The sequence below is a fragment of the Saimiri boliviensis genome, chromosome 8, assembly GCF_048565385.1.
Source record: "Saimiri boliviensis isolate mSaiBol1 chromosome 8, mSaiBol1.pri, whole genome shotgun sequence".
NCBI lineage: Eukaryota > Metazoa > Chordata > Mammalia > Primates > Cebidae > Saimiri > Saimiri boliviensis.
Window position 1 is genome coordinate 14,302,771 of NC_133456.1, and position 22,413 is coordinate 14,325,183.

At 46.0% G+C, this 22,413-nt stretch overlaps 1 protein-coding gene across 4 annotated transcripts in view; it reads left to right on the forward strand.

Annotated features, from left to right (window-relative positions):
* SCAP (SREBF chaperone) overlaps nt 1-22,413 on the forward strand; it is a 50,119-nt gene that overhangs the window by 5,123 nt on the left and 22,583 nt on the right. For 3 of the 4 annotated variants that reach the window (XM_003926287.4, XM_010337022.3, XM_074403946.1), the window contains exons 2-3: nt 9,310-9,529; nt 17,689-17,818. In XM_003926287.4, the coding sequence (XP_003926336.1) occupies nt 9,408-9,529; nt 17,689-17,818 (252 nt within the window). In that variant the 5' untranslated portion in view covers nt 9,310-9,407. Of the gene's footprint in view, nt 1-7,940; nt 8,680-9,309; nt 9,530-17,688; nt 17,819-22,413 lie in introns of those variants that run through there. The other variant, XM_010337021.3, reaches the window with a different exon arrangement.

Sequence of the window (22,413 nt, forward strand, 5' to 3'; positions counted from 1 at the left end):
GGAGGCTGGTGCTGGCTGTGCCCCTATTAGTACCTGTTGGGGCTGAGGCTGAGGACAGTCTGTCCATGGGCCAAGAGTCTCATTGTGTGAAATGACAAGGCTGCCCTGTGGGTTCTCAAGTTGTTTCAGCTTTAAAACGGATTCTTGGCCAGGTGAGGTGGCTCATGCCTGTAATCCCCGTACTTTGGGAGGCTGAGGCTGGCGGATCACCTGAGGTCAGGTGTTCGAGACCAGCCTGACCAACGTGGTGAAACCCGGTCTCTAGTAAAAATAGAAAATTAGCCTGGTGTGGTGGTGCATGCCTCTAATCCCGTTACTTGGGAGGCTGAGGCAAGAGAATTGCTTGAACCAGGAGGCGGAGGTTGCAGTGAGCGGTATCCGTGCCATGGGCAACAAGAGTGAAACTCTATCTCAAAAATAAACAAACAAACAAATAAATAAATAAGCAAACCTGATTCTTAGCAGATGTTCAGTCCCTTTGTTAGTCATTCCTGCCCAGGTCAAGAGGGAGTGAGAATGTAGGTAGCTGGCATTGTGGAAGAAAATCTTTAGTATGTTTGTTGATACTCTGTTGCCAAGAGGATTGATATTATCGTGTAGTTATTTGTGACAACCACAACCAATTAATATAATTTGGTCTTCCTTCAATTTGGGTGTTTCTATGCCATCCCAGCAATTACTCTGAATGTAGCAATATGCATCCTCTTGAATATGTGTGTTTTCAGGCTTCAGATTCTCTGAAATCAGCTTTCGTTCATTAACTAAAATTCCTTTATTTTTTTCAATACTATTTAATTATTATCTTTTTGAGACAGAGTTTCGCTCTTGTTGCTCAGGCTGGAGTGCAGTGGTGTGATCTCAGCTCACTGCAACCTCTGCCTCCTGGGTTCAAGTGATTCTCCTGAATCTGCCTCCTGAGTAGCTGGGATTACAGGCACATGTCACCATGCCTGGCTATCTTCTATATTTTTAGTAGAGATAGGGTTTCACCATGTTAGCCAAGCTGGTCTCAAATTCCAGACCTCAGGTGATCCACCCACCTCGATCTTCCAAAGTGCTGGGATTAAAGGTGTGAGCAACCCCCCTCCTGGCCTTTTTTTCATTACTGCTAACTTGGTCTGCTGGAATTTCTCCCACTTTACTGGCTAATTTTGATGCTTAGAGAAGCAATTTTCTGTCCTGAGCATTGGTCCACTTGACAGCTTTCAGAAAAACATTCCCCAAAGGGATGAATTGTTTGTACCAGTGGACTAGTTTAGCACAGTCCTGTAGTGACTTTCTGCTTGGCACCAGGTGAGGTGCTGGGTGCTCTAGGGAACACAAGGCCATTCAGTTACGCCTTTCTTCTGAAGGGGACCGCAGTCAATCCGGGAGGCTAAGAAAGTCAGAACGCAAGGTAACAATACATAGTTACAGAAGCTTGGAGAATAGGGCTGCTGCTTCCACAGGAAACTTTGTTCATTATTTTTATATTTAACTGTCAATGTAGAAATACATTTACATGACACAAAATTGGAAAGGTAAATACACGGGAAAGTTTCCCTTCCATCCTGCACCCCAGAGGCTGCCGGTGCTGCCACTTCTCGTGTGTCTGTTCCCAGGTGTTTTGTGCATTTATAGACAAATAAGCAGAGACCACTGTTCTCTTACATGAAAGTAGCACACTGTTCCCTTGCTTTTTTCTATAAATGTTTCTGTATGATAGTTCATCATTAATAAGTAAGAATTTCCTCGGCCGGGCGCGGTGGCTCAAGCCTGTAATCCCAGCACTTTGGGAGGCCGAGGCGGGTGGATCACGAGGTCAAGAGATCGAGACCATCCTGGTCAACATGGTGAAACCCCGTCTCTACTAATGGTGCAAAAAATTAGCTGGGCATGGTGGCGCGTGCCTGTAATCCCAGCTACTCCGGAGGCTGAGGCAGGAGAATTGCCTGAACCCAGGAGGCGGAGGTTGCGGTGAGCCGAGATCGCGCCATTGCACTCCAGCCTGGGTAACAAGAGCGAAACTCCATCTAAAAAAAAAAAAAAAAAAAAAAAAAAAAAAAAAAAAAGAATTTCCTCATTGTCTTTTTCTTTTTTTCTTTTTTGAGACAGAGTCACCCAGGCTGAAGTGCAATGGTATTTTATTATTATATGTATGTATATATGTATTTTTATTTTTATTTTTTGAGACAGAGTCTCACTTTGTCATCTGGGCTGGAGTGCAGTGGCACAATCTTGGCTCACTCTAACCTCCACCTCCTGGATTCAAGCAGTTCTCCTGCTTCAGTCTTTTGAGTAGCAGGGATTACAGGTGCCTGCCACCATGCCTGGCTAATTTTTGTGTTTTTTAGTAGAGATGGGGTTTTACCTTGTTGACCAAGCTGTTCTTGAACGCCTGACCTCAAGGGACCCACCCACCTTGGCCTCCTAGAGTGTGTGTGTGTATGTTTGTATGTGTAGGGGTGTGTGTGTGTGTGTGTGTGTGTATATATATATATATATATATATATATATATATATATATACACAAAGACTGAGCCTCACTCTTGTCACATAGGATGGAGTGCAATGGCACGATCTTGGCTCACCACAACCTCTGCCTCCCGAGTTCGAGCGATTCTCCTGCCTCAGCCTCCTGAGTAGCTGGGGTTACAAGTGTGTGCCACCACGCCCTGCTAATTTTGTATTTTTAGGAGTGACGGGGTTTTTCTATGTTGGTCAGGCTGGTCTTGAACTCTCAGCCTTAGGTGATCCACCTGCCTCGGCCACCCAAAGTGCTGGGATTACAGGCAAGAGCCACCATGCCCAGCCAGCGTGTATGTATGTATATAAATACACGTATTTACTAAGCATCTGTCTATTCTTATTTTAAAAGGATGAGGGTTGAATTTTGTCAGATGTCTTCAGCATTGGCAGAGATGATCTCTTAATAGTTTGAACATAATGTTGTTTTAACAGTACTTATGTGTTTCTGGCACAAAATGAATGGGGTGATGTTTAGAAAAGGCTTATGGACGCCGGGCGCGGTGGCTCAAGCCTGTAATCCCAGCACTTTGGGAGGCCGAGGCGGGTGGATCACGAGGTCAAGAGATCGAGACCATCCTGGTCAACATGGTGAAACCCCGTCTCTACTAAAAATACAAAAAATTAGCTGGGCATGGTGGCGCGTGCCTGTAATCCCAGCTACTCAGGAGGCTGAGGCAGGAGAATTGCCTGAACCCAGGATGCGGAGGTTGCAGTGAGCCGAGATCGCGCCATTGCACTCCAGCCTGGGTAACAAGAGCGAAACTCCTCCTCAAAAAAAAAAAAAAAAAAAAAAAAAAGAAAAGGCTTATGGAGGAAATGGCATTTTATCCAGTGCCTGAAGGCTGGATAGAGAAATTAGAGGTGGGGAATTAGACTGGGAAGATGGGAAAAGGGTGTTCAGTAAAGAGAGATCCTTGACTGCAAAGGTGTGGCAAGTGGGAATGCAGGTTATTTGGGAAAAGAATTCCAGATACCCAGCATGACTGTGATATTCATGGGGGCCTTCTAGATGGGTGACATGGGGGCAGATTATACCTCTGGGCTTCAGATTGATCATTTGTGGAATTGAAATAATAAAAGCAGTTGTTTTTTAAAAGTGTTACTTATTTTTTACAAGGATTCAGGAGATAACGTAGGCAAAAGTCTTAGCTGAGAGGCTGACACATGGTTTGTAAGTATAGTTATTTTTATTTGACAAGAAGAAAGCTGGAAAGAGGTTTCAGTATATTTTGAGTGTACCTGTGTAATAAACAAAGACGTATGGTCTCAAATGTGCAGACACTGGAGAGCCATTCAAGACTTTTGTGCAAGAGGTGACATAAGCAGTTGTGTGTTTTTTTTTCCCCATTAAAATTTTTTTTTTTTTTTTGAGATGGAGTTTCGCTCTTGTTAACCCAGGCTGGAGTGCAATGGCACGATCTCGGCTCACCGCAACCTCCACCTCCTGGGTTCAGGCAATTCTCCTGCCTCAGCCTCCTGAGTAGCTGGGATTACAGGCACACGCCACCATGCCCAGCTAATTTTTTGTATTTTTAGTAGAGACGGGGTTTCTCCATGTTGACCAGGCTGGTCTCGATCTCTTGACCTCGTGATCCACCCGCCTCGGCCTCCCAAAGTTCTGGGATTGCAGGCTTGAGCCACCGCGCCCGGCTAAAATTTTTTTTAAGGAGATGGGGTCTCACCATGTTGCCCCGACTGGTCTCAAACTCCTGAGCTCAGGCAGTTCTCCCATCTCAGCTTCCCAAAGTGCTGGGATTACAGATGTGAGCCACTGTGCCTGGCCATAAGCAGTTCTTTATTTTAGGAAGCTGTCCATACTGACAGTGTGGGAAGAGAATCCAGAAATGAAGTTCAGATGTAGGTAGCAAAATCAGATAGGAGACTGTTAGAATTTTCTAGGCTGGTGGTTTTAGATATCTACCACTAGTCCACTTCATTTTTTATTTTTTTTATTTTTTGAGATAGGTCTTGCTCTTTTGCCCAGGCTAGAGTGCAGTGGAGCAATCACAGCTTACTGTAGTCTTGACCTCCTAGGCTCAAGCAATCCTTCCCACTCAGCCTCCCAAGTAGCTGGGACTATAGTCATGAGCCACCATGCTTGGCTAATTAAAAAAAATTTTTTTGTAGAGAAAGGGTCTCTGTATGTTGCCCAGGCTGGTCTTGAACTCCTGGTCTCAAGCAATATTCCTGCCTCAGCCTCCCAAACTGCTGAGATTACAGACATTAGTTAGCTACCATGCCTGGCATGCTAGTTCAGTTTAGACATATGTTCAAAATGGGGGCACCATAGAGTTGACTTAATTTGGAAACTCTTGGGCTCCAGGGTTTGGTAGGGCAGTGGTTCTCAAACTTGAATATATTGATGTCAACTGGAGGGTTTGTTAAATACAGATTTCTGGGCCTCACCCCCAGATTTTCTGATTCACCAGGTCTGGGATAGGCCCAAGAATTTGCGTTTCTAACAAGGATTTAGATTGGGACATTTGTGAAGAAGAGGTTGGATGAAGTGTTCCTTGTTGATTATTTCATTAAGAGAGAGGGGATTATTAGCTGTCTGTCTTTGTCTTTCTCCCAGAATACCTGAGGTGCTTTGTATCACAATTAGAAGTTGAGAAGATGTGTACTGAGCACTGTTCTGACATCTGATGCTGGTTGGGATGGTTGGTTTCCTCATCACTTATTCAACAAGAGGTTTGTTTTCAGAGACAGGGTCTCACTTTGTTGCCCAGGCTGGCATAAAACTCCTGGGCTCAAGGGATCGTCCCACCTCAGCCTCCTGAGTAGCTGGGAGTATAGGTGCATTTAAAGAGAACTACTGGAAAACATATCGTCAGGGGAGGTCTTTTTGTAGAAGTGATATTTCAGCTGAGACTTGAAGGATGAAAAAGAACCAGCCTATAAACAGAAGAGGGAATAGAGGATGGAGCAGTATGTGCCAGGTTCCTGAGATGGGAATGAGGTTGGCGCACATAAGGCATTGGAAGAAAACAAAACGGAGAGGTGACATGAGACGAAGTTAGGGAGGACTGAGGTGGGTTGTGTAGAGCCCTGGGAGCTAGGGAGAAGCATTTGGGCTTTATTCTAAGTGCACAAGGGGATCCTGCTCATGGGATTGGTAGAATCTGTATCCACTCTGACCTCTGAGATAAGGTGAATTGGAAAGGGACAGGAAAAGAACTGTGAGGTCCAGGCATGGTGGGTGGCTCAGCCTATAATCTCAGCTCTTTGGGAGGTTGAGGTGGGAGGATTGCTTGAGTCTAGGAGTTCAAGACCAGTCTGGGTGACATGGTGAAACCCATCTGCACCCCTGTAGTCCTAGCTATATGGGAGGCTGAAGTGGGAGAATTGATTCAGCCTGGAAGTTGGAGGCTGCAGTGAGCCATGATCATGCCACTGCATTCCAGCCTGGGTGACAGTAGTTTGAGGAGGAAAGGGGATGCTCATAGATCAGGAGTAGGGGTGAAGGAAGAAATCTTGTGTGTTGTTTGCTTTGTCTTTTTTCCTTTTCTCTTGCTCTGGCCTTCCATGCAGTTCTGTGGTGGTGGAGACAGCAGTGACATTGGCAGATGGATAGGAAAGGAATTCTTCTATTTAGAGGGCCTGTGGTCCCAGGAGCATGGAGGGCATCCTTGATTTTGTTCTTTCCTTTCTCTCGTTGCTTTTCTCTGGAGGTACTAGAGGTAGTCACAGTTGTGGGAGGTACTCAGCAGGTTTAGGGTAATTAAACCCCTGGCTTTCTAGCTAGAAGACCAGGAAAATTGTTAGGAAGATTGCATGGAGGAAGGAACTCAACAAATTGAACTCATAAAGTTGCATATGAACTACTAGACAGAGCGAGATTCCGTCTCCAAAATAATAATAATAATAATAATAATTGAGACAGGGTATGGTGGCCCATGCCCGTAATCCCAGCACTTTGGGAGGCTGAGGCTGGCGAATCATCTAAGATAAAGAGTTCTAGACCAGCCTGGCCAACATAGTGAAACGCTGTCTCTACTAAAAATACAAAAATTAGCCAAGCATGGTGATGCATGCCTGTGCTCCCAGCTACTAGGGAGGCTGAGGCATGAATCACTTGAACTCCTGGAAGGTGGCAGAGGTTGCAGTGAGCTGACATCATGCCACTACACTCGAACCTGGGCGACACAGCAAGACTTCGTTTAAAAAGAAAACAAAGCCGGGCGCGGTGGCTCAAGCCTGTAATCCCAGCACTTTGGGAGGCCGAGGCAGGTGGATCACGAGGTCAAGAGATCGAGACCATCCTGGTCAACATGGTGAAACCCCGTCTCTACTAATGGTGCAAAAAATTAGCTGAGCATGGTGGCGCGTGCCTGTAATCCCAGCTACTCCGGAGGCTGAGGCAGGAGAATTGCCTGAACCCAGGAGGCGGAGGTTGCGGTGAGCCGAGATCGCGCCATTGCACTCCAGCCTGGGTAACAAGAGCGAAACTCCGTCTCAAAAAAAAAAAAAAAAAAAAAAAAAAAGAAAACAAAGTTTGAGTTTGAGACCAAGTAAACAAAAATAATTTGGCCGGGCACTGTGGCTCAAGCCTGTAATCCCAGCACTTTGGGAGGCCTAGGTGGGTGGATCACTTTAGGTCAGGAGTTTGATACCAGCCTAGCCAATATGGCGAAACCTGGTCTTTACTAAAAATATAAAAATTAGCCAAGCGTGATGATGGGTGCCTGTAATCCCAGCTACTTGGGAGACTGAGTCAGGAGAAGAGCTTAAACCCAGGAGGTGAAGGTTGCATTGAGCTGAGATTGTGCTACTTGCCCCATCTCAAAAAAAAAAAAAAAAAAAAAAAAGAAGTACTGACTGGGCATGGTAGCTCATGCCTGTAATCCCAGCATTTTGAGAGGCTGAAGCAGTTGGATCGTTTAAGCCCAGGAGTTTGAGACCAGCCCGGAAACCATAGTGAGACCCTGTTTTTTGTTTGTTTGTTTGTTTGTTTTGTTTGTTTTTTGAGACGGAGTTTCGCTCTTGTTACCCAGGCTGGAGTGCAATGGCGCGATCTCGGCTCACCGCAACCTCCGCCTCCTGGGTTCAGGCAATTCTCCTGCCTCAGCCTCCTGAGTAGCTGGGATTACAGGCACGTGTCACCATGCCCAGCTAAGTTTTTGTATTTTTAGTAGAGACGGGGTTTCACCATGTTGACCAGGATGGTCTCGATCTCTCGACCTCGTGATCCACCTGCCTCGGCCTCCCAAAGTGCTGGGATTACAGGCGTGAGCCACCGCGCCCGGCAGTGAGACCCTGTTTTTACAGAAAAATATAAAACTTAGCAGAGCATGGTTGTGCACACCTGTAATCCCAGCTATTTGGAAGAGCGCGGTAGGAGAATCACTTGAACCTGGGAGGCAGAGGTTGCGGTGAGCCGAGATTGCGCCATTGCACTCCAGCCTGGGTAACAAGGGCGAAACTCCGTCTCAAAAAAAAAAAAAAAAAAAAAAAAAAAGGTTCCCAGACTGGAAACTTGCATGTGCATGTAAGGCTTGTGCTTTTGGGAGGGTAGAAGGAGCGAGAGCCATTTCTTCTGGCTCTTGAGTTGGTTGTGGTGTGACTCCTTTTGCTTCTTGTTTCTGGTCTGGACACTTAGAGGAATCATCTTTGAGTCTGGGTTTTCATCAGTGAGTGTAATCAAGCCAAGACATGTGTCTGGGCAGGTTCCCTCTAGCATAGACCAAAGAAAACAGCAACGTGGAACAAGATAAGTAGGTTTAAACTTGGATTCCATTGGAGAGCTCAGTTGGGAAGATGATTCTAGATCCCTGGGCCTCCTAGAGTTTTCTATTCTGATTTTATTGGTTTAATGTTACTTGTTTGAAAGCACCAGAAGTTAATTTTGGCTAACACAAGCAAAAAGAGAATTTATTGGAAGGATATACAGAAAAGTTGATGAGCCAGTCCTCAGAAAGGATGGAAGCCAGAACAGCCTGGGGATCTTGGGAGCAGGAACCTCTGTGGTCTGAATAAACATCATGAATATCCAGTTCCTGTTTTTGTGTTTAGAAGTCAAAGTCCAGGGAGAGAGGCCCAATTGGTGTAGCTTGGGTCAGCACAGGACACCTTGACTCATAGTTAATCCAGACTAAATCCTGTGGAGTGAGGTGGTTTCCCTGAGCCACACCAGGCTGCTGTTCCTCGTAGAAGGGGACGCCTACTGGGCAGGTAGGAACAGGAGGTGCTCTCTGCCTTCACGCTCCCAGGAATAACTATAGGACCAAGAGCAGAGACTTCTACTAGTGTGAATTTTGCTTAGTGACCATTATTCAGAGGCCTAAGCTTTTGGGTGTTTTTATGTTGAGGACTGACCCCACTGAACATTATTCACGGGTAAATCGCTATTTGTACAACAGTGTGTTTTGGGGAGGCCATTCCTATATAAAGGTTTTTCCCAAGGATTTCTTTCAGTGGGGTTTGTGCATAGAGAAGCATGGGGAAGAATGCCTGTTTGACAGAGAGTAGCTGAAGGTGACGTCTGTTACACAGGCATGGTTTCCTGTGCCACACATGAGAAAAATGCCCTTTGGGGAGCGGCCTTTTAGCATTGCCTAATATAGGAGGGAGGGAGTTGGGCAGGGAGAGAGAGAGAGAGAGAGAGAGAGAGAGAGAGAGAGAGAGAGTGTGTGTGTGTGTGTGTGTGTGTGTGTGTGTGTGTGGTGGGCTTGATGTCGCTAGACCTTGCATATAAGCATTCTGAAACCATTCCCCAGCCACATAACTGTTGCCTCCCTCCAGCAGTCCTAGCGTGCAGAGCCAAGTAGTCTTTGTTAACTGGCTTTTCTCCCTTTTGACCAGGTACCTGCACATGTTGTTCATTGTCACTGCTGTGTAGTGTGTGCCAGGCTGATCCATGGTCACTTTCCGGGATGGCAGCAAGGTGACTTCGGCTGAGGATGACCCTGACTGAAAGGCTGCGTGAGAAGATATCTCGGGCCTTCTACAACCATGGGCTCCTCTGTGCATCCTATCCCATCCCCATCATCCTCTTCACAGGGTTCTGCATCTTAGCCTGCTGGTATGTTTTTGGGTTGCCTTGGATATGGTGGGCCAGTGTCTTACGACAGTAGGTTTTCTAACCCTAACCGTTACGGAGCGCTTGGCCTCTGTATACGTTTTACACAATGGGAGCTTGGGCTCCTTGTAACTGCCAGTGGAGAACTCTGATGCTGGCGTGGTTAGCTAATATAATAAAATAGTCCAGGCTGGCCTTGACCTATTGATTCACCAGATTTATTCATATCACTGGTACTCTATCTCAAAATAATGTTTAGGCACTTCTAAGACACTGAGATAATTGAAGGACATGATATTTCAATTTTCTTTCTCAATAGCAGTGATTTCCTTTTAGTACCTGGTTAAGTGCAAGAGCCTTCTTCATGTGTTGAAAGGCAGAGTCTATTCGAACAGTATCTTGGACAACCTGTGGCATGCTAACCTCAAAGACTTGCTTCTTTGCTCTCTAGTCATTTTCTCGTGTTCACGTGGAGCTTGCTTCAGACCTCTTGTTGATTTTGGGGGCCAGCTGCACTTGCCAAGGACAGTTGTGAGAGCTGTAGCTGCCGTTGTTCCTGTCTGTCTTTCTCAAGGCCTCATAGAAGCCTGAAGACTGTGGCTGACAATGACGTAATAAAGGAGGAGTTTGATATAAGAGGGTATCTGATGACCCTTTTGGCTCTAAAACACTGGCAGCTGTGAAGAGCCCATCTTATTCTTTTCTCTGGAAAGAATTCTGTTTTTCAAACTCATTGTCTCTCTAATGAGTTTGAAATGTTTGTAGATGTTTTTGGTGCTAGCTGAAGGGAGGATGAGTCAGGAGGGAACTCCTTGTTCAATTCAGTTGCTAATAATTTTAAGTTCTTCCCAGATTATCAGTAAAAAAGATGAACATTGGCCAAATACAGTGCTCACACCTGTAATTCCAGCACTGGGAGGCCCAGGCGGGAGAATCACTTGAGGCCAGGGGTTCAAGACCAGCCTGGACAACATAGCAAGACCCACCCTGTCTGTACAAAAAATAAGAAAGAAAGATGAACATCACTGAGAGATTCTTGTTGGGTGCTGTGTTGATGCTTCAGGTATAACATTGGGAAGTGGTCCAGTTATATTTCCATTTAACAAAGGGGGAGGGGGATAAGGACTTAGAGATTTATGCGGTCCACACAACTAATAATTAGGGAAACGGGGGTTCAAATCCAGGCCTTAGGGACTCGTACCTGCACCTATGGCACTTTGTCACTTGGTCTCACTCTGGCTCAGTATGTTTGTGTTGGTGTTTAAGCTGCTAAATTGTGTTGTACAAGATAAAATACTTAAAGCTGTGTCCCATAAGTGATGAATTTGGAGTGCTCTGAGAACTCAGCTCTTTTTTTTCTTTTCTTTTCTTTTTTTTTTTGAGACAGAGTTTTGCTCTTGTTACCCAGGCTGGAGTGCAATGGCGCGATCTCGGCTCACTGCAACCTCCGCCTCCTGGGTTCAGGCAATTCTCCTGCCTCAGCCTCCTGAGTAGCTGGGACTACAGGCGTGTGCCACCATGCCCAGCTAATTTTTTGTATTTTTAGTAGAGGCGGGGTTTCACCATGTTGACCAGGATGGTCTCGATCTCTTGACCTCGTGATCCACCCGCCTCGGCCTCCCAAAGTGCTGGGATTACAGGCATGAGCCACCGCACCTGGCCTCTTTTTTTTTTTTTTTTTTTTTTGAGACGGAGTTTCGCTCTTGTTACCCAGGCTGGAGTGCAATGGCGCGATCTCGGCTCACTGCAACCTCCGCCTCCTGGGTTCAGGCAATTCTCCTGCCTCAGCCTCCTGAGTAGCTGGGATTACAGGCACACGCCACCATGCCCAGCTAATTTTTTGTATTTTTAGTAGAGACGGGGTTTCACCATGTTGACCAGGCTGGTCTCCATCTCTTGACCTCGTGATCTACCCGCCTCGGCCTCCCAAAGTGCTGGGATTACAGGCTTGAGCCACCGCGCCTGGCTTTTTTTTTTTTTTTTTTTTTCTATAAGTTAATTGACCTCTTTCTCTTTTTAAAAAAATTTTTTTGAGACATGGTCTTACTCTGTCACCCAGGCTGGGATGTAGTGGCACAGTCACGGCTCACCACAGCCTCAACCACCTAGGCTCAAGTGATCCTCCCACCTCAGCCTCCTGAGGAACCGTGTGTGCTACCACACTCGGCTAATGTTTTTCATTCTTTGTAGAGCGGGGGGTGGGGTGGGGGGGGGTCTCATTATGTTGTCCTGCTTTGGTTTCACTTTCTGATGGTACTGTGGTTTTCTCTTATTTTTGTAGTCACCCTGTTTTTCTTTTAAGAGGTAAGGCCCTTGTATTATCACATTCTTTTTTTACTTCTTTGAGACAGGGTCCACTTCTCACTGCTCACAGCAGCCTCAACTGCCTGGGCTCAAGTGATTCTCCTGCCTTAGCCCTCTGAGTAGCTGGGACTATAGGCGTGCACCACTAATGTTTTGTATTTTCAGTAGAGCTGGGGTTTTGCCATATTGCCCAGGCTGGTCTCAAACTCCTGAGCTCCAGTGATCCACTTACCTCGGCTTCCCAAAGTGTTGGGATTACAGGTGTGAGCCACCATGCCCAGCCTTGTACTATTACTCCTTAGTGCTGTGTACTTATTTTCCCAAACCAGTCTCTTTGTTGTGTAATCTTAACGCTTTTTTTTTTTTCTTTAAACCTGATTGACTTGATAAAATTTTTCCAAGGCTGGGTGAAGTCTCTCTGCCTCCAAAGACAATAAAGATTGTATAAGCGAATCCATAGATTCTGGGACTTGGCCAGAAAACCAGAGATCATGGACCCAGGGACACAAGCCTCACCATCGTCTTCAACCCCAGGAAGCTTTTCTGTCCAGAGCAGCAGAGCAGTGCCCCCTTCTGCCAGAGCCTGGGATTACCTACAGAAAATAAATTGTGGGGCCAGGCACTGCAGATCACAAGGTCAGGAGCTCAAGAGCAGCCTGGCCAACATGGTGAAACCCTGTCTCTACTAAAACAAAAATTAGCTAGGCGTGGTGACACACATCTGTAGTCCCAGCTACTCGAGAGGCTGAGGCAGAAGAATTGCTTGAACCTGGAGGTGGAGGTTGCAGTGAGTCAAGGTTGTACCACTGCACTCCAGCCTGAGTGACAGAAAGAGACTCTGTCTCAAAAAAAAAAAGGAAAAAGAAAATAAAGTATGGTTATAGACTGCTTACAGTAGTTTTGCCAGATGTTCAGTTTCTATTTAATTGCTTACCTTTGTTGTTCCTGGGTTGAAAGACTTGTATAGCCAAACCCAAAGGACTGCTACACTTAATTTCTCTATTCAGATCTAACAGCCACCTGAGCTGCAGAAATACTTTTTGCACACCACTGGTTCACCATGACTGGGTTACCCCAGGGACAGTACAGAACACTACTAGACGGGGTGGTGATCAGTGACAGCTTAGGAATGTGCCTGTCTCCATCAGGCAGTAGAATACAGGGAGTGAGAGAGGGCATCTGTATATGAGGAGTCAGACTCGCCTCAAACAGCACTGAGGTTGTGTGACTTTCTTCTCTGAGCTGCTGTTGAGGCTGCAGGTTTCAGTGACTGAGAGCCAAGGACACTAATTTAAATGAACTCAGTGCTGAGCCTTGTAGGTGAGCTAGAGTTAGCTGTTCTTCCTGCCTGCCCCCTGGGTGCAGTGACTGTTCTTTCCTCTGGGAAAATCTGATGAAACATGTAGCAAATAGGCACTATGGCAAGAGAGATATGTCCTAGCAGCAGCCCAGCAAGACAGAGGTTACTGTTACCCTGGACCTGCCCTGGTAAGTGGTGGGTGCACCATGTGGTAAAAAAAGAGCACCCAGTGACATCTTAATTTTGGGGAAAAAAAAAAAAAAAGAAAAAAGAGCACCCAGATGACATGTTAGCTGGACTGCCTACACGCAGGTCAGAGAGTGATGTGAGTCATTGAGTCACTAGATTGCACAAGCAGCTGCTCGTTGTGAGAGAAGGTGGATTTCAATTCAGAGAGGAAATTAGAATCACATTATGTTGTTTCTGTTTTTGAGACAGGGTCTCACTCTGTCACCCAGGCTGGAGTGCAGCGGTGCGATCTCGGCTCACCTCAACCTCTGCCTCCCAGGTTCAAGTGATTCTCTTGCCTCAGCCTCCAGAGCAGCAGGGATTACAGGTGTGAGCTACCATGCCCAGCTATTTTTTGTGTTTTTAGTAGAGATGGAATTTCACCATGTTGGCCAGGCTGGTCCCAAACTCCTGACCTCAAGTGATCTGCCCACCTTGGCCTCCCAAAGTGCTGGGGTTACATGTTTAAGCCACCATGCTCAGCCTAGTCATGCATTTCTGACTTAGGATTTTTTCAGTTTACAACAGCTTTATCAAGACATAACCCCATTGTAGGTCAAGGTGTATCTGTACATGTCAAGTGCTTAGAATAGTGCCTGGCACATTTTAAACATGATGTAAGAGTTTTTCATTGTTGTTATTCACTATCTTCCTAGGCTTCTACCTCCAGAATGCACAAGCAGTCTCCAAAACATGTGTATTCTGAATGTGGAACAAAAACTGATCATACTCTGTGATTGCTATGCAAACACTGTAGCTGCAACCTAAATTTGTTTTTTCTTTTTTTTTGGAAACAGGGTCTCAGTCTGTCACCCAGGTTGCAGTGAAGTCTCACAATCTAAGCTCACTGTAACCTCCACCTCCTGGGTTCAAGCGATTGTCCTGCCTCAGCCTCCTGGGATTACAGGCACATGCCTCCAGGCCCGGCTAATTTTTTTTTTTTTTTTTTTTTTTTTTTTTTTTTGAGACAGAGTCTTACTCTGTCACCTAGGCTGAAATGCAGTGGCACCATCATGGCTCACTGCAGCCTCAACCTCCCTACTCAGGCAGTCCTCCCATTTCAGCCTCCTGAGTAGCTAGGACTGCAGGTGTGCACCACCATGCCTGGCTAATAATTTTTGTATTTTTTTTTTTTTTGTAGAGATGGGGTTTCACCATGTTGCCTAGGCTGGTCTTAAACTCCTGGGCTCCAGAGATTCTTCTGCCTTGGCCTCTCAAAGTGTTGGGATTACAGGCATGAGCCACCTCGCCTGGCCAACTTTATTCTTTTTTTTTTTTTTTTTTTTTTTTTTTGGGGGGGACAGAGTTTTGCTTCTCTCTTGTTGCCCAGGCTGGAGTGCAATAGTGCAATCTTGGCTCACCACAACGTCCACCTCCCAGGTTCAAGAGATTCTCCTGCCTTAGCCTCCCAAGTAGCTGAGATTACAGCATGTACCACTACGCTCAGCTAATTCTGTATTTTTAGTAGAGATGGGGGTTTCTCCATGTTGGTCAGGCTGGTCTTGCTCTTTTGACGAGAGGGTGATCTGCCCACTTTGTACTCCCAAAATGCTGGGATTATAGGCATGAGCCACCACACCTGGCCCAATTTTGTGCTTAATAGCTCAACTCGGAAATAGCCAAATGTTTCTCAACCAGTGGAATAAGTAAATGCACTGTACTTTACTCATTAGTGGAATAGTATGTATCTAAAAAGGAATGATCTGGTATGTGCACCAGTGTGAAGGAATCTAGCAGATAGAATTTGAGTGAAAGCAGCCAGTCACAAAAGAGTACCTAAGTAGCATGGATGGTTTCATTTATATGACATACAAAAATAGGTAAAACTAATTTATGGTGATAGAGATTCTAATAGTTACCTTTGGTGGTGCTGGGGATATGCTCTTGACTGGCAGTGGGCACAAAGCTGCCTTCTGAGGCTCTGGACATATTCTATAACTTGATCTAGGTGGATATACACATGTAAAAACTTACTGCACATTATACTTAAGATATATGCATTGCACTATATAGAAGTTATTTCTAAATTTTAAAAAAGTGAGACCTGAAACAAAATGCACATCTATTTGCCAGCTTTCTTTTTTTGTCTGTTTTTTACTTGGCGATGGAGTCTCACTGTGTTGCCTAGGCTGGAGTGCAGGGGCACGATCTCAGCTCACTGCAGCCTCCACCTCCCAGGGTCGGATGATCCTCCTACCTCAGGCAATAGCTAGGACCACAGGTGCACACCACCACACCTGGCTGATTGTTTGTATTTTTGGTAGAGATGGAGTTTCACCATGTTGCTCAGGCTGGTCTCAAACTCCTGAGCTCAAATGATCTATCTACCTGCTTGGTCTCTCCCAGAATGTTGGGATTATACAGGTTTGAGCCATCACACCTGGCTTATTTGCCAACTTTTTTTTTCTCACCATGCCCCACCCTCCTATTTGCCAACTTTTTGATGCAAGGTGAAGGCTTTTTCTTTGCGTATAGTGGGTCAGCTAACTTATTTTTTTCATGATCCTAGTATGAACCGCATCCTTAGTAAATTATATGCAATTTTTATGGTCTTTCTCTTTAAATGGAACAGTTGCTCAGCTATCTGAATTGGAATCTTTCTGAATTTTTAAAGGTACCCCCACTCCCTTTTTTTTTTTTTTTTGAGACGGAGTTTCGCTCTCCTTAGCCAGGCTGGAGTGCAATGGCACGATCTTGGCTCACCGCAAACTCCGCCTCCTGGGTTCAGGCAATTCTCCTGTCTCAGCCTCCTGAGTAGCTGGGATTACAGGCACGCACAACCATGCCCAGCTAATTTTTTGTATTTTTAGTAGAGACGGGGTTTCACCATGTTGACCAGGATGGTCTCAATCTCTTGACCTCGTGATCCACCCGTCTCGGCCTCCCAAAGTGCTGGGATTACAGGCTTGAGCCACCGTGCCCGGCCCACTCCCTTTTTTTATTATTACCTTATGTCTAATTTGGCAAGGTGATTTTTGCTTGTTTGTTTTAGCATCTTGCCTTCATTAAGTCTCTGAAAACTTTTTCTTTTTCAAAGACAGGGAGGGGTCTTCTGTTGCCCAGGCTAGAGTGCAGTGGTGTAATCATGGCTCACTGCAGCCTCTACCTGCCCAGCTTAAGCAGTCCTCCCACCTCAGCCTCCTGAGTAGCTGAGATCACAGGCTCACACTGCCACGCCCGGCTAACTTTTTTGATTTTCTGTAGAGATGAGGTCTCACCATGTTGTCCAGGCTGGTCTCGAACTTCTGGTCTCAAGCAATCCTCTGGCCTCAGCCTCTCAAAGTGCTGGTGTTACAGGCGTGAGCCACTGCACCCAGCCCTGAAAACATTAATATAAATGTTATAAAACATGCTGGTGTTAGTGTTTCCTTTCTAATTTTTTTTTTTTTTTTTTTTTGATATGGAGTCTCGCTTTGTCACCAGGCTGGAGTGCAATGGCGTGATCTTGGCTCACCGCAACCTTTGCCTCTGGGGTTCAAGTGATTCCTCTGCCTCAGCCTCCTGAGTAGCTGGGACTGTGGGTGTGCTGCACCACCATGCCTGGATAATTTTTTGTATGTTAGTAGAGATGGCGTTTCACCATGTTGCCCAGTCTGGTCTCAAACTCCTGACCTCATGATCCACCCGCCTCGGCCTCCCAAAGTGCTGGGGTTACAGGCGTGAGCCACCGTGCCCAGCTGATGTTTCCTTTCAATAAAACTTACTCATTAAATGTATAAACTAATCGGGCATGGTGGCTCACGCCTGTAATCCCAGCACTTTGGGAGGCCGAGATGGGTGGATCACCTGAGGTCAGGAGTTCGAGACCAGCCTGGCCAACATGGTGAAACCCCTTCTCCACTAAAAATATAAAAATATAAAAATTAGCTGTGTGTAATTATGGGTATATACACACACACACACCGACACACACACGTGTGTATATATATGGTGTGTGTGTATATATATACATATGTATAATGTGTGTGTATATATTTATATACATATATATGTGTGAATATATATATATTTTATAACAATGTTATATATAATGTTGTAACTAAATATATTTATACATACTTGGTTTATACAGCCTGAAAACATTTAACAGAACAGTCTATTTTACCAGTTGGACTTCTTCATAAGGTTTATGTGACTAAAATAAGTTTGAAAAATTCTGATCTAGATGACTTCTGAGTTTTGGCTTTGCAATTTTGTGATTCTAATAGTTTGTACATTTTTACAGTTTGAACAGAATTTAGTGATTAACTCCATTGGCTCCTGTGTCACTGCTGAGAGAAGACTGCCTCTCATAGTGTCCTAAATCTTACCTCCTTTTTGTTCATCCCAGCTACCCATTGCTGAAACTCCCCTTGCCAGGAACAGGACCTGTGGAATTCACCACTCCTGTGAAGGATTACTCACCCCCGCCTGTGGACTCCGACCACAAACAAGGAGAGCCTGCTGAGCAGCCTGAGTGGGTAGGTACTCTGCGTGTTCCTGAGCAAGAGTGTTGCATGGAGATTGGCTGAGGCAGGAGTCTGCCAGTGAAAGTGAGGTTGGTCAGCGTCTGGTTTGTGAATTCATGTACTTTAACAGCTTTATCAACACACCACATAGATACTTAGTTTATACATCTTTATCTTATTTTTGAGACAGAATTTTGCTCTTGTTGCCCAGGCTGGAGTGCAATGGTGTGATCTCGGCTCACTGCAAACTCCACCTCCTGGGTTCAGGCAATTCTCCTGCTTCAGCCTCAGAGTAGCTGGGATTACAGGTACCCATCACCACACCTAGCTCCTGTAATCCCAGGTACTCAGGAGACTGAGGCAGGAGAATTGCTTGAACCCGGTAGGTGGAGGTTGCAGTGAGCCAAGATCACACCATTGCACTCCAGCCTGGGCAACAACAGCAAACTCCATCTTGGCTGGGCATGGTGGCTCACGGCTATAATCTCAGCACTTTGAGAGGCCGAGGTGGACAGATCACCTGAAGTCAGGAGTTCAAGATGAACCTGGCCAACATGGTGAAACTCCATCTCTACTAAAAATACAAAAAAATTAGCTGGGCGACATGGTGAAATGCAGTCTCTACTAAAAATATAAAAATTAGCATCATGCTGGCTTTGGCTTAATCTCTATTTTTATTTTTATTTTTTTGAGATGGGATTTCACACTTGTTGCCCAGGCTGCAGTGCAGTGAAGTGATCTCGGCTCACCACAACCTCCACCTCTCGGGTTCAAGTGATTCTCCTGCCTCAGCCTCCCAAGTAGCTGAGATTACAGGCATGTGCCACCACACCTGGCTAATTTTGTATTTTTATTAGAGACTGGGTTTCTTCGTGTTGGTCAGGTGCCTGGGACTACAGATGCCTGCCACCATGCCTGACTAATTTTTGTGTTTTTAGTGGAGACAGGGTTTCACCATGTTGGCCAGGATGCTCTTGAATTCCTGACCTCAGGTGATCCGCCCACCTCGGCCTCCCAAAGTGCTGGAATTACAGGCGTGAACCATTGCGCTCAGCTAGTTTATACATTTAATGAGTAACTTTTATTGAAAGGAAACATCAAATGATGCCAAAGCATGACTGTTGTAGCAAAACTGAGATCTGTGCTTGTCCTGGCTTTGGCCAGCTGGGCCTGGGCTCACACGTGCTGGATCAATATGTGGCAGTATCCTGGCAGACACACAGGCCATCTTCTTGTCCCTGGGCAGTCAGAACAACTGTGCATCTGAGAGTATTCCGACATAATAGAGTTCCAGCGCTGTCTAGTATTTGTATTGTGCACTTATTTTTTCAGGTCTATCAGGTCCTATTTTATCCTCACAATCCAAAAAGTGCAGGTTTTAAATCTCTTTTCCAGGTAAGGAAGCTGGGGCCCAGAATGATTAAGTGCCTCTGTTATTTATTTCTTTATTTTTAATTTTTTTTTTTTTTTTTTTGAGATGGAGTTTCGCTCTTGTTACCCAGGCTGGAGTGCAATGGCGCGATCTCGGCTCACCGCAACCTCCGCCTCCTGGGTTCAGGCAATTCTCCTGCCTCAGCCTCCTGAGTAGCTGGGATTACAGGCACGCACCACCATGCCCAGCTAATTTTTTTTTGCACTTTAGTAGAGACGGGGTTTCACCATGTTGACCAGGATGGTCTCGATCTCTTGACCTCGTGATCCACCCGCCTCGGCCTCCCAAAGTGCTGGGCTTACAGGCTTGAGCCACCGCGCCCGGCCTATTTTTAATTTTCTTATTTTAATCTGCTGTGTCGCCCAGGCTGGAGTGCAGTAATGTGATCTTGGCTCACTGCAACCTCTGCTTTTCGGGTTCAAGTGATTCCTCTGCCTCAGCTTCCCAAGTAGCTGGGACTACAGGTGTGCGCCAGTGTCCAACTAGTTTTGTATTTTAATTAGAGACATGGTTTCACTGCGTTGGCCAGGCTGGTCTCGAACTCCTGACCTCAGATGATCTCCCCGCCTCGGCCTTCCAAAGTACTGGGATTACAGGCATGAGCCACCGTGCCCAGACAGTTACCTAGTTTGGAACTCTAGGTCTCCAGACCCCAGCCCATTGCTCCTTCTGGACTATACTGTTTTCTTTCTTTCTTTCTTTTTTTTTTTTTTTTTTTTTTGAGACGGAGTTTCGCTCTTGTTACTCAGGCTGGAATGCAATGGCGCGATCTTGGCTCACCGCAACCTCCGCCTCCTGGGTTCAGGCAATTCTCCTGTCTCAGCCTCCTGAGTAGCTGGGATTACAGGCACGTGCCACCATGCCCAGCTAATTTTTTGTATTTTTAGTAGAGACGGGGTTTCACCATGTTGACCAGGATGGTCTCGATCTCTTGACCTCGTGATCCACCCGCCTCGGCCTCCCAAAGTTCTGGGATTACAGGCTTGAGCCACTGTGCCCGGCCTGGACTATACTATTTTCAGTTGACTGTCTCTAGGCCGAACACTGATATAAGTGAGAAAAAAAGTCTCCAGTTGAGGGGCTCAGTCATGGGACCTAATTCACACTGTACTCATTATTTTGGAGCTCACTGAAGCTTAACTAGCTCATCTCTACCTTTTGCCTGCCAGGTATGGGCAGAGTGCCCCTCCTTCATGTGTTGTGCTCTGGTCCCTGGATTGGTGCTGGACTTGCTGAATCTATTGTTGAGGAAAATAAAATCTCAGTGAATAGAGCTTTCCTTCCACCTTCTCTCTGACAGTCAGCAGAGTCCCATTTCTTTTTTGGTTAATGTCGTAGTCTGATAACTTGTTATGAACTTGACTCGGCGGCTGAAATAGAGGTATATCTGGTAAGATAGGTCTGTGCCACAACTGTACATGGTGTCAGTGGGGAGTGCACAACCCTGGCTTCTTGGGGCTCTGCCTATGAAAGTCAAAGGTGCATGGTATGATGCTGGCTGGAACCAGTTTTGTGGTGAAACCAGTTTTGTGGCTTTATGTCCCAGCTTCTTGGTTAAACCTTTTACCCTCATTAACCATTTTATTTTTATTTTTGTTTTTTTTTAAATTTTATTATTATTATTTTTTTTGAGACGGAGTTTCGCTCTTGTTACCCAGGCTGGAGTGCAATGGCGTGATCTCGGCTCACCGCAATCTCCGCCTCCTGGGCTCAGGCAATTCTCCTGCCTGAGCCTCCTGAGTAGCTGGGATTACAGGCACGCGCCACCATGCCCAGCTGATTTTTTTGTATTTTTAGTAGAGACCGGGTTTCACCATGTTAACCAGGATGGTCTCGATCTCTTAACCTCGTGATCCACCTGCCTCGGCCTCCCAAAGTGCTGGGATTACAGGCTTGAGCCACCGCGCCCGGCTTATTTTTATTTTTTTGAGATGGAGTCTTGCTTTGTTGCCCAGGCTGGAGTGCAGTGGCATGATCTCAGTTCACTGCAACCTCTGCCTCCTGAGTTCAAAGTGATTCTCCTGCCTCAGCCTCCTGAGTACCTGGGACTAGAGGCGTATGCCACCATGCCTGGATAATTTTTGCGTTTTTAGTAGGGATGGGGTTTCACCATGTTGGCCAGGCTGATCTCAAACTCCTGACCTCAAGTGATCTGCCTGCCTCTGCTTCCCAAAGTGCTGGGATTATAGGCATGAGCCACTGTGTCCAGCCTTCATTAACCTGTTTAATGCAATTTTAGCACATAAGGAAGTGTTTGTATATCCTGACTAGTAGAGTTCAGTTGGCCTGTTGGTGTGGAATAGATGTTTAATGATAAGGCTGTAAGGGGTGTTATGTGTTTATGAGCTCTTTGAATGATGGGATGATGATAGAAAGTATTTGTGCAGAATAACTAGAGGGCTCTGGACTCAGAGGATTGTCCATTTTTTTCTCTTTCTGATTGGAGCCCTCATCCCCTGCAGGATTGAGGAGACTTGGGCCCAGGGCAGTCACCTGGTATCACACAGGCTCAGTGGTCAATTATCTCACCTCCATTGACTGTCCTTGACAAAAATACAGGCCAATGATACTGAAGTGGGTGGTAAGGACTGATTTAGTTAGGAAGAACAGAATTCAACCCAAATCAGAGTAAGTGAAAAGGGAACTTTTGATTCATATAACTTAGTCAGGTGCAGGGCTGACTTCAGCACAACGTAATGTGGGCCTCAAAAGGAGTCCATCTCTTAACTTTGTCCTCTCTGGGTCAGCTCCACTCTTGTCTTCCCAGCAGTGGCCCTAGCAGCTTCAGCCCCGTGTTTTTGCATCATCCAATCCAGTGGAGGATAAGTGGGAACCCAGTTGGCTATGAATAGGGTTACCTGCCTGTCCCCTTCCCAAGCCCTGTGGCTACAGGCAGGTATTTTATTGTTGTCACTACCTTGCTGAGAATGAGAGAGGATGGTTTCCAAAGGGAAAGTAGGGCTGGGTGCAGTGGTGTGTGCCTGTAATCCCAGTGCTGAGGTAGGAGGATCACTTGAGCCCAGGCGTTCAAGGCTGCAGCAAGCTATGATCATACCATTACAGTCCGGCTAGGGCAACAGAGTGAGACCTTGTCTCTAAAAATATTAAAAATAAAAATAAGGGCCGGGCGCGGTGGCTCAAGCCTGTAATCCCAGCACTTTGGGAGGCCGAGGCG